This window comes from Chinchilla lanigera, unplaced genomic scaffold (assembly GCF_000276665.1).
Source record: "Chinchilla lanigera isolate Chin_1 unplaced genomic scaffold, ChiLan1.0 scaffold00093, whole genome shotgun sequence".
Lineage (NCBI taxonomy): Eukaryota > Metazoa > Chordata > Mammalia > Rodentia > Chinchillidae > Chinchilla > Chinchilla lanigera.
In genome coordinates, this window is record NW_004955494.1 from 3,414,910 (window position 1) to 3,431,175 (window position 16,266).

A 16,266-nucleotide genomic window follows, 5' to 3' on the forward strand; every position below is an offset into this window, starting at 1 on the left:
CTCACACCTTTAATCCTAGTGCCCTTAACCCCAGTATTGTACCATGAATCAATCTCAAGCGTTACACACTGTAGATCCAGCCACCTCTGAAAAAACCCCATCTAGCGAGGTATGTGTTTGTGTGTGTGTGTGTATGTATTTGAGACAGGGTTTAACTGTGTAGTTTAGGCCGGTCTTGAACTTACTATATAACCCACGCTGGCCTCAAACTTGTTGCAATCCTCCTGCCTCAGCCTCCTGAGTGCTGGGATTGTAGGCCTGCACCACCACACCCAACAAAGTGAGTGGTTTTGATGAGGCATTACCTCAGCTCAGCTGTTTAGAATCACTTCTAGAAGATAGAAGTTATCAGAAGATGAAATTCTAGTTAAGTAGGCACTTGGTGTCCAGTGTATACTAATGGTTACTTATTGCCTTAGTGTTTGTTAATACAGTGCGTCAACTCTCTCAGGACAAAGCGGAAGCTTCCCGAGGGCTACAGCCACAGCAGTAGTTGTTTTCCAGTGAGACTGATGTGCTTATAGCCTGTTAGTAGCATCAAGATCCCAACCTTCTGCCTCTCAAAAGATATCTCATCTTTCTAATCATAGCTCACATCTTAGCTCTGCTGCTCACATCTTAGCCCTTGCCTGACCACGATCTATAGTGAGTCCTGCTTCTCAAGTAGTGTTGGGAAGTTGCATATGTCACCTACGGTTACCAGTTGTCCCTTTTAATTGGCATAGAACTTGCTAATATTGTGAGATGATTTTAAGCTCCTTCATCTCAGTGGTGATGTCTTACAGTATGTCTTTGTTTCCAACACCAGGCTTTTATATAGAGGATCCTTAATGCAGATTTGATGAGTGATTTTTATTTCAGTTTTTTTTCCGGTTTTCTTCAAATGCCCAGTGCTGCATTTAACCCTGTTGTTATTGCCATTATTGACAAATTCTGTAGAGTTTGTGGTTGATCCTAAACTATGCTGTGGTGGAATTATGCTATATATTTAACATTGCACAGCTAGTGGGTAAACACACTTTGATTGAAAACATTATGAAAACCCTATAGATATTTAGTATATACTGTTTTGGAAATGCATAATTTAGAAACAGGATAACCTGAAATTATCTTCATACTACTTGTGAAATACAAAATTGATAAGCAAGATAATTATTAAAGTTTTATGAGTATTGTTCAGTATGTCAATGCAGAAATTATTTTCCAAGACTTTTTAATTTTCATGTTATACAGAGTTGTCAAGGGTCCTAAAAATTAACCCTTTTCTAAGTGTTAAAAATTTTCCACTCAGGCTAGCCATAGTGGTGCAGACTTGTCATTTCAGCACTTAGAAGGCTGAGGCAGGAAGATTGATACAAGTGTGAGGCCAGCCTGGGGTACATAGTGAGTCCAAGGCCAGTCTGAACTACAATGTAAGACCCGGTCTCAAAAATTCATTTAGATGTATATTTCCAATATTTATGTTTTTCACATATTATATTTTATAATATCTTACATGTAAAACATGATATAGAAGATAGACACAATATTCTTTTAAATATGAGGATTAATCCTTCCTTTGACTTCTTGATTATATGAAGGAAAAAGAAAAAGATGTGTAGCTTCCATCAAATATTCATTATTTAGCCGAAGTGAATGTCCGAAAGATTTTAGGACGTAAGGAAGTTGTTATCTCTTAAAATAAGGTGCTCAAGATTCCATTCTCCTTAATAATGTAACTGGATTCTGATTGGTAATCTATTTTCTTTCTGCCAAATCCAAATTAAACTTTAAACGATGGCTATTTTTATGTATAATTTCTTCTTTTGAGCTTTGCTCAAATTTGATGAAATTGAATTTGTTTTTTTTTTTAAATCGTAGTTGGACCCTCATTCCTGTAGTTTTGCCAGAGTCTGATCGTCCAGTAGATAATTTGGAGGTGGTGAAATAGAAAGGAAATGTACTCAGATGTGAAGCAACTTTTCAGTTCACCTAATTGTGAAATATCAAGTAATGAAGAAACTGAGCAAATAAGTGAGGAAAAATACACTGAACGAGCCAGTCCTTTAAGAAATGTCATTTTAAAAAAATCACATAAGTTAAGACGTGAAGATCATGAAGATATTCAGGTATTCTTTTTTATGAGGTAGAAAATTATCCTTAACCCTGAAAAAATAAATTTCTCATTCAGCTGTTAAGACCTAGAGACACAGGAGGAACCTAGAGGCCCCTTGGTTTGCACTTGAGTGTCTGCTCCCTGTCAGAGGACCCTGCCCCCTGACAGTGAAAGTGGGAGGGAGAGTGCTGTGTTAATGGGGCGGGTAGAGTGGGGAGCCATGGCTGGCCTCTGTCCAGGAGACTCCTGTCCCCGAGGCTAGTGTGTGTCGCTGCTCCAGAACTTCTCCTACATGTTTTTGGAGAATCCTGAAGAACAGAGGTTGCAGTTAGGCGTGATAGCATTTTATGGGCATACATCGATGGCATCTACAAAAGGGCTACAAGGCAAATGTTTTGAAAATTGTATTTTAAAATGCAGACTTATGTACATTTTTAATGCAAAGTGAGCATTTTAATAAAGTAACCCAAAGAGAGCTCAGAGCCTTGTTGTCTAATTGTACAGGCTATCATAATGCACTCTAAGCCTGGGAAACCTGGAATTATTTGGAGCATGAGTTAACCTTAGCCTCTGTTGTCTCTGCACCAATAAGCAATGACCTTTTTTCTTTTTGAGGCGGGGTCTCACTTACATAGTTCAGACTGGCCTTTAACTTACTAGATAGCCCAGGCTCCTGAGTGCTGGGATCATAGGTGGCCCATGTTTCCTTTGTTGACCGCTATATGCTTCAAGGCCCACTTACCTCTGTATTTGTCAGTTTTCTTCTCAGAAAGGGCAGGGGCTTAATGGACATTTTCAGTCTGATCGTATGGCAAAATCTCTTTTTCTTTTCTTTTTTTGTTGTCCTAGGGAATAAACCCAGTCCTTTAAGACTGTTAGGCAAGTGCTGAGCTATATCCCCAGCCCTTGGGGGCCACCAGGCCCGGCAGGAAATGACTTTTTACAAATACAGGAGGAGGGGCTGAGCTGGGCGTGGTACCCCACGCAGGCCTATAATCCCAGCACCCGGGAGGCTGAGGCAGGAGGATCGTTGTGAGTTCAAGACCAGCCTGAGCTACAAAGTGAGCTCGAGGGCCAGCCTGAACTGCGGAGCGAGACCCTGTCTCCAAAAAAAAAAAAAAAAAAAAAAAAGGGACTGGGGATATAGCTCAGTGGCACAAGTGCCTGCCTGGCAAGCGCAAAGTCCTGAATTTGATTCCTGGTACCAAAAAAAAACAAAACAAAAAACCAAAAACAACCTATACAGATACAGTAAGGCACTTTTAAAATTTTTCTAGTGGTAGAATATATTTTAATGTCAGTTTTATAGTTGCTACTTTGCATTTGAAAGTTCATGAGGAATTTATTGTGTATAGTTGTATGATATTAGTTGTCTTAACTTGTAATAAATTTGTTTCTAAATGCTTTTTACTGGTCATTTCCCTGGCATCCATATAAATGTGTCTACGTAACATTAAAAGGCATGGGAGGCCCCTGTATCTGTGGTACTCAGAGTTTGTGATGTGGGCCTGTTTAGGAGACAGAGTGGGATGGTAACAGGAACACTACTTCATAGAAGAAGATTGGTTCTAGACTAGGGTGACTTGCTACACTTGCACAGTGTGTAGAAATGTGGTTGTTTTGTCAGGTCTTACCACCAAGGGAGACCACCAAGACTTACGGACATGTCTGGGTTGGGTCACCCCTCTAGGGGATGAGTATGATTGTTGCAAATTTATCTGACGGAGATTTCCTGTCTCTCATACCACTCCCTAAGGGCTCAAAACCTTCATCACAACAGTGTCATAATGGGCTCCCCAGCCTCCCACCAAGGCAGGGCTGAAGCCACTTTCTCTTCTAGGAACCCAACAGGAAGGACAGAGATGAAGTAAAATGCAGTTGAACCGGGTATTGTGGCACAGGCTTGTAATCTCGGTTTTTGTGAGGCCCAGGCAAGAAAATCGCAAGTTTGAGGCCATCCCTGGCAACTTAGTGAGACTCTGTCTCAAAATGAAAATAGCAAAGGGCTGGGGATATAGCTCAGCACTTGCCTAACAGTCTTAAAGGACTGGGTTTAATCCCTAGGACAACAAAAAAAGAAAAGAGAAAGAGATTTTGCCTTAGGATCAGACTGAAAATGTCCATTAAGCGCCTGCCCTTTCTGAGAAGAAAACTGACAAATACGGAGGTAAGTGGGCCTTGAAGCGTATAGCGGTCAACAAAGAAACGAGAGGAAACATTTAGCTTTTCCTTTATAGTGGAAAGCAGAAAGGTCCTCTGTTCCCTCCACTCTCACTCACTCTCAGTCTCACTCTCACCTCACACACGCGCACACACACACAGGCCATCACTTTAGGGATCTGAATAAATAGAGTGGCAAAAAGTTGTGGGCTCAACTCACTGAGAGCTGAACTAATCAGGAAAATTTGTTCCAGAAAAATACTTTCAAGGAGAAATGTTTGGAAATAAGTTTGATTATAGCCATAAGGCCATTTTAAGATTCCACTATATAACCACCAGTAGTGTTTTATTCCTTATTAAGGTATTTGCAGGATTTGAGACATATTTACCCTTAAAGACATTTTTTAGCAAAGAAAGGAGCAAAGTGGCCCCTGCAGAACAAGGTAAAAGGCTGCACTGGCATCGAGTCCAGTTCTTGGAATAGTGGCTGTTGACCTCCACAGTGGCCTCAGCAGCCCCAACATGGCGAAGGGTGAAGGGCGGTCCTGGCCATGCAGGTCTGCTTTCTGATCCCCGGCATCTGTCACTAGAGACAGCCGGTGATGAGTTCCACAATTTTATAACTTTTGGCTGTCATCCCAATAACAAGTCCTAAGCTACCCTCTTCCCCTCTGTAAAATTCTACTTCTTTGCTCTGGCCTTTCCACCAAGAGCTTTTTGAAATAGTGAAAACTGGGCATAGCACCTCACTGCCTTCATGTACAATCAGCAGATTTTTCTGCTTTTGCTGCCTCTGATGCCTGCACCTCCTCTAGCAAGTACTTGAGGATTGAGGCAGGAGTGGACAAGCTAGGCACCAAATGATGAAGGAAACGTATATTTTTCTTGGCTTCTTCCATGGATATGTGACCGAAAAGCAAGGAGTTGGTCATTTCTATAGTGTGTACAACACCTAGAACAATTAGGATATTTAACTGATACGGACAAGTAGAGAATAACTTGTCCATAGAAGTAGGGGGAGGTTGAGCTGAACAGAAAGAGTGGTAGGAAGAAGAGTCTTGGCAGGCATAGTGACGCATACAGACGTATTGTTGCAGTTCCCAGGTCAAAGTTTGAGCCCAGGATCAAACCAGAAGGGAAGTCTTAGCCAATCCATGGGGTCAGGGTAAAGATGGAACTCAGAGTAGGGGTTGAGGGTTAGGCTAGAACTGCCCAGGAAGCTCAGAGCACATCCAGCCTAAGACGAACAAGACTGCCAAGCCCATGAAAGGACTGCTTAGCCTCTGCCTTGGCTTTATTTTTGATTGTTTGGGTTTTTTTTTTAAAAGACAGAGTCTCACTATGTTATTCTGGCTGGCCTTGAACTCACTATGTAACCCAGGCTTTAACTCTTGGGGATCCTCCTGCCTCCCAAGTGCTGGGATTACAGATGTGCGCCATCACACCCAGCCTCTGCTTTGGTTTTTAAAATCTTGATTTATTGGCAGATTTTTCTTTAACTTCCAGAGTTAACCAGGTTCTGTTGATGTGACTGGTGTTTGCTTTATGGTCAGCAAGCTAAGTGCTCCCAGAGGCCTGGCCAGCTAGAGAGCTTTATTGCATCAGCTCTCTGCCCACCATGTGCCATAACTTGGCCTAATTCTGGGGAAGCACAAAGAAGCGTGGAGAATGAACTGCAGCTCTTGCCACCAGAATATAGTCTGGTCATGGAAACGTGGCCTAAACATGTAAGTAAACAGCACAAATGATAAATAATCCAACAAGGAAGAGAAGAGATTTGATAAGGCAGAAACACTATTTGTGGTCAAATGGGTTGTTACATGCCAGAGGAACAGAGAATTGGGAATAATCTCTTTGGGCTGGAGTTGTCTGGAAAAGGAGAGATCTGCACCCACTGGCTTGCAGGTGAATAGGAGAAGCACTGGAGGCATGCCAGGTGGGGGAATGCAATGTGAGTGCGATGCTAGGAAGTGCAGGGAACAGTCTCCATAGCGTGAGAGACCCGTTTCAGTAAGTGGGAGTTCAGGGAGGTTAATGGTTGAAGTTGGAGCCAGTGAGGTAGTTGGAGCAAAAATGTAGTGTCGAGTCCTCTTGGACACTTAGGAGTCATTGAAAATTTTTAGGTAGGGGATTGAAATGTTCAGAGATGTTTTAGGAGGATAAGTCATGGCCAAGTGTAGGTACTTTAAAGGGAGAAGGAGTGCTCAGGTAGAACAGATGTTTGTATCTGCATCATTGCTATGACTGGAAAGTGACAAATGTTTCAGCCTACAAAAGTGGGAAATTGTACCGCTGATATCTATTGGTGTATTGAGAGGAACAGTTAATGTTTACATTTTTTTTTTTCTTGACCAATTTTGCATGCTTATATCTGGTAATCTGAACAACTAATTTGAAGACAACAATATACAATATAACAAGCATTGTTGAATTCTACCATCTTGTTTAGTGAAGCTCTGTATTGTTTCTAATGTGTATTTTATTACTTTTTATTTTCTTTAATTGTTTGATCAATCTTATATTCTTACATCTGGTAATCTGAGCAACTTCATTAAAGATAACAATGTGTAATGTAACAGCCATTGTTAATTCTATCATCTTGTTTTGAAATCCTGTATCATTTTTATTGTTTTTGTGTTGTTTTGTTTTTGTCTCTGTTATTTTGTTGTTTTTTTCTCTTTAAAATAATAAAAAAAAGAGAGAGAAATAAAGAATTGAATGCGAGACACTTGAAGGAAGGAGAAATTGAGACTTGGTACCTTCTGTGTATGCCTGTGGAGGTAAAGAATCATCCAATGTAAAGCCAGTTGGAAACTAAGTAACTAGAAGAGTATTTTATGAATAGAAATTCAGATGTCAGGATGGAGGATGAGGTTTGGTTTGTAGGAAAAGATAGGGAGTTCAGCTTTGGAACATCATCTTTGATGTCAAAGCAGGAAGCAAAAGTATATCACTGGAGCATAGGAGGGGGGCTGGGCCTGTGATAAACATGTGGGAGTTGCCTGCATGGAGATGACAGTTTAAACTGTTTAAATGGATGACTTGAGAGAACAGAGTCAGGACATTGGAAATGCCAGGACTTGAAAGAAGAAAGAGGAAGAGGAGGCACCCAAGCATAGAGTGTGCAGTGGACACTGGGAGGAGGTTACTGATTCACACCAGCCAGATAAGAACATCGAGAAGGAAGTTGTGGTCAGCAGTATCAGATGTTGCAGAGAAGTTAAGGAGAATAGGGGCTGACAAAAGGCCACTGGATTAGGCAATTAGGAAGTCATTTACCTTTAAGAACTCAGGCATATGTATGTGAATAGGGGGAGGGGGAGATGGATTAAGAAGTGAGTGGTGAAGAAAGGGGAGCTAACGTCCCTGACCTGCCTTTAAGAAGGAAGGAGTTAGAGGGAGGAGTATGGCTGGTGCTCCTCTTGCCTTCTGTGTGAGTCTGAGTGCGTGTACACGTGAGGGCAGGAGCAAAAGATTACATCTGTGGTTTCTTTGGCCAACCTTTGTTCCATACGCATCAGGGACTTGGATCTAGTTAACAGGGCAGAGTTGAAAGCCACAAGAGAAAGAACAGCAGAGGAACTTTCAGAGAAAGTGGGAGAAGAGGGATCACATGGATGGGGATTTTAGAGTTAGAGAGGAGAACACATCTTCCTCTGGGACTTGAGGGACGGACTAGAGGGAGGAGGATGGATGTAGATACAGGAGTGTTTTGAAATGAAGCAGCAGAGAAAAGGGGAAAATCAGGCCGAACCCTGGCTTCTGGGTGAAGTCGTCGGTGGATCACCTGCTGAGAGAGGGTGGGCAAGGGAGGATGAAGGGGAGATGTTAAATAACCATTCCTGGTAGTGCTGGCAGCTCACAGAACTGCAAACACCGAAGTGTTTATCAGAAGTGAGATGTGTTTATCACTGCAGCTTAGAGGACGGGCAGTATTTGTTTCTACTTTTACCCTTAAGGACTTAACCTTTCTCGTCATTATTTTTTCTTAAGACATTTTGTATGATTTTTTTTTTTCCTTTTGTTTTTAGCCTCACCATAGTTATAAACCGTACAACTATTCTAGAATAATGGTCTGAAAGATTTATAAGGTTACTTGAATTGTGGTCACCTTGGTAGGAAATTCTAGTTATTTTCTAGTGAAGGTTATTTATTGATACATGAATTTAGCAGAAAAAGTGAGTGAATGAAACACATGAATTATGCTACCTACTCCCCCTGCCTAGAAGGCTGATATAAGGTTTTAGGCTTTTTTAGTTGAAGCCATCAGATGGACTGTTAATCCCTTCAACCCTGCAGAATCCATTTAAGACAACCAAGATACCAGGCAGTAATGATGTCTCATCCAGAATTCGGCAGATCATGAGTGGCCCCATGATGGGGCCTGCTTGGGAAGATGTTTCCGCATTGCAGGGAACCTGGCTCTCAGGGTCTGTTGGCAAGGCAGAGCCAACATGTGGTGGAGCTATGTATGACAGTGACCTGGGCCACTTGATATAGTCTGAGAGTAGAAGAAGGATCTACTTCCACCATAAATAATATTCATAAAACTTCATGCGTAACAAAGTCCTGACACCCTAATTCGTTATGTGAATCGTGACTGCTTCTTCTGGCCTCCTCTTGGTGGCGGTTGGAACGCCAGAACCACTTGGTTCCACAAAGCAGGAGATAAGAATGTGCATCTGGTGGCACAGAGCATTTTATAAACTTGTTTTTAAGTTGGAGGAAAATATGACTCGAGCCATTGATCAGAATCCAGATGAATCTGCTGAAGTTATGCATGTAAGACCACCTCAAATATGTATATATTTTCCCTTTCTTTTTCTCTAGGTATGGCCTCACATGTGCAAGTTTTCTCCCCTCACACCCTTCAGTCAAGTGCCTTCTGTAGTGTGAAGAAACTGAAAGTCGAGCCGAGTTCCAACTGGGACATGACTGGGTACGGCTCCCACAGCAAAGTGTACAGCCAGAGCAAGAACATCCCGCCTTCGCAGCCAGCCACCACAACCGTCAGCACCTCTTTGCCAATCCCAAACCCAAGCCTACCTTACGAGCAGACCATCATCTTCCCAGGAAGCACCGGGCACATAGTCGTAACATCAGCAAGTAGCACTTCTGTCACGGGGCAAGTCCTCGGCGGACCACATAACCTAATGCGTCGCAGCACTGTGAGCCTCCTTGATACCTACCAAAAATGTGGACTCAAACGTAAGAGTGAGGAGATTGAGAACACAAGCAGCGTACAGATCATTGAAGAGCATCCACCCATGATTCAGAATAATGCCAGCGGGGCCACTGTAGCCACTGCCACTACATCCACTGCCACCTCCAAAAACAGTGGCTCCAACAGTGAAGGTGACTATCAGCTGGTGCAGCATGAAGTGCTGTGCTCCATGACCAACACTTATGAGGTTTTGGAGTTCTTGGGCCGAGGGACGTTCGGGCAGGTGGTCAAGTGCTGGAAACGGGGCACCAATGAAATTGTGGCCATCAAGATCCTTAAGAATCATCCTTCGTACGCCCGGCAGGGCCAGATAGAAGTGAGCATCCTGGCCCGGCTGAGCACAGAGAGTGCTGATGACTACAACTTCGTACGGGCCTATGAGTGCTTCCAGCACAAGAACCACACGTGCTTGGTCTTTGAGATGTTGGAGCAGAACCTCTATGACTTTCTCAAGCAGAACAAGTTCAGCCCCTTGCCCCTCAAATACATTCGCCCAGTCCTCCAGCAGGTAGCCACAGCCCTGATGAAACTCAAAAGCTTGGGTCTTATCCACGCCGACCTCAAACCAGAGAACATCATGCTGGTGGATCCATCCAGACAACCATACAGAGTAAAGGTCATCGACTTCGGCTCTGCCAGTCACGTGTCCAAGGCCGTGTGTTCCACCTACTTGCAGTCCCGGTATTACAGGTAAGACTCTTGGCCCCCGCACAGTCGGGTCTTGAAAGGCCCAGAGCACTCACTGAGAATGCAGTGTCGTCACCAAGAGGGAGACAGGGTGTGCTAGTGGGTACTGTCCTCATGTGACAGTAATGTATTGGGCAGTTAGGATGTGGGCACATTGAAATGACAATGAGAAGCCAAGAATGGAGCCAAGTAAAGTTCTTGGTCATAACGTTAGAGCTGGAAAGCACTGCTGGGAATGAGAGAAGAACAGAACAGAGAAATTGGGTCCTCGTGGATGTGGAGGATCTAGACAGCTGGTGGAGAGAGAGGGCGTTGGCACGCCATTCAAAGGCAAGGTGGCAGCATTGTGCAAGCCTCCTCCAGGAGACAAGACAGACTGCTGCCTGGCCAGATCAGAGTATGTGAGGAGTGGGAGAGACGGTTGAAAAGAGAGTTGGGACAGGTTGGGGGGTTCTTAAATGTGTATCTCTCAACTTGGAGCAAGCCTTGGAAATTTGAATAGCCAAGAGCAGCAGGTTGAAGGTGATGTTCTGAGAAGACTGTATCCATGTGGAAGGGCCTGGAGGAGGGGAAGCACTGTGCTTTGTACCTGGATGGAAGAATTAGATACATCTTGTTACTTAATGAAACGCCCAGGGGTGGGTAGCGTTATAAAAAGTGAGGTTCATCTAGCTCACCATGCTGGACGTTCAGGGGCATGGTGCCAGCATCATCTTGACTCTAGTGCGGGTTTTGTGGCAGATGGCACCACAGTGGTGGAGTGCGTATGGGAACCAAAAGTCACATGGCCAGACAGGAAGCCAGAGAGTGACTCAGGCTCAGGTGTTCACAACAACTAGCACTCGAGAGGATTAACTTGGGGTTTGGTACCTTAACTCCTTCCTTTTGGTTTTTGATGGATTGCTTGGTTTTATGATACTGGGGCTTGAGCCCGGAGCTATACACGTTCTACACAGCACCCTACCACTGAGCTGCACCTCCAGCACTTTATTTTTTGAGACAAGGTCTCACTAAATTGCTCCGGTTGGCCTCAAATTTGTAATCCTCCTCTCTCAGCCTGTAAGTCCCTGGTGTTACAGGCCTGTACCACATGGCTGGCCCTACCTTAAGCCCTTCTGAGGGAAATGCAGCCGGTGACCTCTATCCAGGCCCCGCCTCTTCCCACCTGCCACCATTGCCACACTGAGGGCCACGCTTCCAACACACTACCCCTTGGGATAATACGAGAAAGACTCATTCCCTCAGACATTTGCCTCTAACATGGGCGGGGCATAGTGCCAGATGCAGGGATGTAGATGAGGCCCTGCTGTCCTGGAGTTTACAGTTGGGGCAGGGGTGGTTATACAGGGGACCTAGTCCCCATAAACAGGACCCACACTTCTGTGGTGGGGTTCAGCACAGGTGTTGTTTGACCACCTTTCCTCGGGACCCCAGTGTGCAGCCAGTGTTGAAAACCGCTGCTGTGGTGGGATGGGATAAAGCACAGGCGTTGGAGTCAGGACAGCCGGGGGCTGCCCATGATCCCTCTGCCACCTGACCTGGGCCGCCTGCCTACCTACCGCCTGTGCACCTTCTTCCTGAGCTGTGAACAGGGCCCCCATCAGCAGCCTGTGCTGTGCATGGGGCCAGCCCACGTGGTGGTGTGGTGAGGAGCTGGCAGAGATGGAAAGCAAGGGTTGGACTTGTGGAACAGGGATGGGCTGCACCTGAGGGAGTGCTGAACCGTCCTTGGGGGAGGAAAGTGGTGAGAAACAGCAAGCTCCCTAGAGAACTTCGGGCTGACCCACGTCTGAAATAGGCCTGGGGGAAGTACAAGCAGAGTCCCACGACTCCTCGCCACCTGGGACCTTCTGCCCACACCTCGGGTGGATATGCTTTCTCCACGCCCCGTCCAAGGCCGCAGAAGATGGGCTGCAAAGTGTGGCAGAGCACAGCTGGCACTGCTGACCTGTTACCCACTCCTGAGGCCTCCAGCCCCTTTTCCCAGCTTGCTCCTCTGGGGCCCAGCCGTGCTGCCACAGTGCTCTTGCAACGCTCCCCCACCCCCCCTTGCTCCCAGCCCCTGTCACTGGGGTCTTCACTCAGCCAGTTCACAAAGCTTCTCCACCTGGCTGTCTTCCCTCTTCCCATTCCCCTCGGAAGGGTGTTCCTGGGTCAGAGCAGGTCGTAGCTAGCCTCCTCGGTCTGGCCTTTGGTGAGTCTTTTCCTCTGATTCCGAAGTTAGGAGGAGCCCCAAGAGCCTCTGCTTTCTCAGGAGGGACAGATCTGTTGCCAGCCCTGGCCATCTCCCTCTCTTCTCTAACTCAGCCTTGCAGTGTGCTGCCGGACCCCTGGCATGGAGGGAAAGGTGTGCCCGGTGCTCAAGTGGGGCCTGGAGGGCCAGAAACCGTGGACACCTCCTTGTGCCCAGAGGGGGAGTTGGCAGAGATAGATGCTCTGTGGTTCTCCCAGGAATGTGCCCAGACCTTCCTGGAGAGCCAGCTCTGCGCGGCCGCCCCATGTGGGTACTAGCATGCCTGTGGAGTGGCAGGTGCTGGGGCTAACTCTCTACTCGCAGCAAGCAGGAGGCTGTTCTTGTCACTTTCTGTCTAGGTTTGCAAATTCAGCACGCCAAAGGCTATTTCTTCCCAGATCTTGGCCTGAGTTTAGGATGAACCGCAGCCAAGTCAGGGGCTGCACGGAGTTTCACTGTTTAGTTAACCTGCACTGCTGTTGGTGAACAGAAACGGCTTCAGTAAAATTTGCTAAAAATTGAGCATGGCAACTTGTAGAAAGTCTGTAAAATCTGTGTTTAACAGAAAACACACCCTTGGAGCAAAAACTTGATGTATGGAAGAAGCTCAGTTGGGGACTCTTAAGCCCTTCTGTCCGTGTGACTCCTCCCCACGGACTTGGCTTTCGGGCTCTGGTCACAGGAAGTCTGGGCGTAGGAGTCTGTGTGAGAGCAGGGGGCAGGTCTGAGTCCGCTTCCTGGACTGCTCAGGTCACCCCCTCTGTCAGATCAGGCCTCTCAGAGCTCTCCTCCCAAGGTGGGGGTGATGGGGGTGACTAGCTTCCTGACAGTCCCAGGCCTTGTCACGCCAGTACAGACACACACTCACATTGGGTGCACACCATTTCCCTCTGAGAGGCCCTTCCTTTGGGTGTGACTGTACCCCTTTTCTTTAGGCTTTAAGTGACTGTTGCCTAAAATTCTGGACAGGGCAGTCTCTTTCTTGTCATGGGTACCGTGGCATTTGGGTCCTCATGGCCTCACTATGACCAGCCCCAAGGCCAAGGGCACAGGCAGTGTCAAAGCAACTCATCTTTTCTGCCTGGAATTAGGCTTCATGTCCAAATTGGTCCCAATGCTCTGTCACTCCCTGGCCCACATCTGAGCCTTGGGGTGTTCTGCTGCCTCACAGATCGATAGGAGCTTTTGAGGACAGTCTTTAACTCTGTCACTGCTCATCCTAGCTGTGTGAGAGGGCTAACTCCAGGCCACATTTATCAGGCTGATTTTCCTGATTGCTCTGCTGTTACCTGGGGGAGAGGAGGCAAGAGGAGATCTTTGATTATCCACTGTTAAGGCCCATTTCTGAGAAGGAAGAAACTGTCGGGGACATTGAGAGACTGTCTGCACATTTGAGCTACCTGGGACACAGATGTCATCACACATTAAGGTGGCCTCCTGGCAGGGCTGTCAGATTGGCCTTTGCCCTGCAGTGCCTGTTTTCCCCAGGAGTTCCTATATTTGAGTCTGACACATTAGCCACTGGGGACATCTCACTTTCAAACAGAGGAGCACTTACGTGGCCCTTCATTATTATAATTCATACCGTATTAAATGAATCAGCTACCGTCATCCCCACTTGGTGGCCAGGAAACAGTAATAGAGGCCTCTGTCCTCACCCTGGGGGACCTGGGAAAGGAGGCAATATCCTGGGAGCCACTTCTTTCCCACAGCTGTTAGGCATTTGCTTGGCTGAGGTTGGGGCCTTGTTGGTATTGATAGTCCACAAGGCAAACCCGTGTTTTTCAGGAAACAAGGGTGCTTTTTCAGGTTTTTCATGTCTGATGCAGGGGTATCCCCTTTCAACTTGAAGGTCAGTTACATGGTCAGCTGTCAGCTGCACTAGTTCTTAAACTTTGTTGGACATACATATCTCCTGGAGAGCTTGTTAAGAGAGATTTCTACCGGAATCCTGTCCCAGAGCTAGTACACCCTCCTCCGGGAGAGAGCCCTGTGCTCCCCGTAGTCTCTACCCTTGCTTGAAAGTGGAGATGGGCGGTGCTAGTGGATTTAGAACCATTCTTTGAGAAACACTGCTGGGGGGAGAGAGGGATTTCCTTAGTGGTGTCGCCTTTCAGGCTTTCACACCCAAAGGAGCCAGAGGCAGGTAATCCTACTCATGTGTATTAGCTCACCCTGGATGCCTTGCCTTCTCCTTATTTAATTCTATACGGATGCCAGGTTTTGAGGTTTCTGTTTTCTTTGCCTTTCTTTTCTTTCTTTCTTAGCAAGCAAAAAATGGGTACTGGGGTATTTTCATTCTCAGCAAACTAAAAATAAGAACAAATACTAAACTCAGAAAATACAAAAAATACACTATTCAGGCAAAAGACAATCAGTGATTAAAATTTATAGAATTCCATTTTTGCTCTGCAATATTGAAAATGGTTTTTTGTGCAGCCTTTTTTTTTGGAGACACTTAAGACCATTACGAGGATCCTAAAAATGGGCATAAAAAATTAGGACATAAAAGAAGAGAAAAAAATCTAGGACATAAGAAATTATTTTCAGAATAATTTAACCACCTAGCAGTCTACCCCAACCATCACTCAGACAGCTCATTTATTTACATACTGAGTGTCCTGAGCCTTGCTCGGGCAGGTGTCATTTCAACCAGTTGATTCTTGTATTGAATACATTTGATAAAATTGTTGTTTTTATATTTCCTATTATATTATCCTATAAAATTAATGGAAAGAATATGCAAGTTTTGGTCACCCTATATTTGAATAATTGGACTGGTAAGTAGTTAACCTTTTTTTTTTTGGTCTTTTTGAGACAGGGTCTCGCTGTGCAGTTCAGGCTGGGCTTGAGCTCACTTTGTAGCCCAGGCTGGCCTTGAACTCCCAACAATCCTCCTGCCTCAGCCTCCTGAGTACTAGGATTATAGGCATGCACCACCATGCATGACTAGGTAGTCTTTTTCTGAAGACTTCTTTCAAGTTGATTCTATAGTCATTTTAGGTAAAGGTGGAAATTAATTTTAATTTGATTCAATTTGTCAGATATTGGGTAAGAATGTAAGGCATGCTCTCTAATCTTGCAGAACTTGCAATTTCTCAGAAGATGAAAACACCAAAGTAATTTCCCAGAATATAATTCTGAAGCTTTGATATTCCAGGGGTCCAGTAATTCATGGATATATTTATTGTGAAGTTATTATTTGCAGACTGTAGGGAAATAGTAGTGAGCAAAAGCAGTTCAAGAAGTTCAGAGTCAGTGAGAGATTTTGCAAGATGGGTAAATAGGAATGGTTTACATATAGAGCTAGAGCTATAGTGAGGGGAACTTGAGTGGGTCTTAAGGAAATGTGAGGGGGGCTGGGGGTCCTCTGGAGCTATGGAGATTGGAGGAAGAAGGGAGGATGGAGAAAGGAAGGGGATACATGGGAAGGCCATCCCTTTGGAAAGCAGTGCTTAGGAGTGAGGTCTGACAGCTGAGAGCTTCAAACATAAGCTGAGGCCTTGGCTGTAGTCAGTAACAGTGTTGGGAGCTGTCTGTAAATTCTTAAACAAAGGAGTATTCCTATGAAGTTTATAATGGTATCATCAACCAGAAGGGCAAAATAAATGAGCAAACAAAAACAGGTTGTAGGGAGGTCCAAAGGCTAGGAGGCCATGGAAGTTACTCAGGAATAAAGGGAAGAGACCCTTGCTTTTAATGAGGAATCTGCCTCTGTCCCCCGCAGTCTGAATGTGGACACTTCTAGTACATATAACTTGTCTGTTGCTTTAATCACAGAATTGTGTTACAGGTTGCAGAATTGGCTTGGTGTCTGTCTGTCTTGTCTGTCTCTCTACGCCCCCACCTCAATTAATGATATTGCTT

General features: G+C 45.3%; 1 protein-coding gene across 7 annotated transcripts in view; it reads left to right on the top strand.

Moving 5' to 3' along the window:
* Hipk2 (homeodomain interacting protein kinase 2) overlaps positions 1–16,266 on the top strand; it is a 188,910-nt gene that overhangs the window by 49,084 nt on the left and 123,560 nt on the right. For 5 of the 7 annotated variants that reach the window (XM_005405436.2, XM_013504951.1, XM_013504952.1 and 2 more), the window contains exon 2: positions 9,086–10,169. In XM_005405436.2, the coding sequence (XP_005405493.1) occupies positions 9,088–10,169 (1,082 nt within the window). In that variant the 5' untranslated portion in view covers positions 9,086–9,087. Of the gene's footprint in view, positions 1–4,135; positions 4,263–5,907; positions 5,983–9,085; positions 10,170–16,266 lie in introns of those variants that run through there. The other 2 variants (XM_005405433.2, XM_005405434.2) reach the window with 2 other exon arrangements.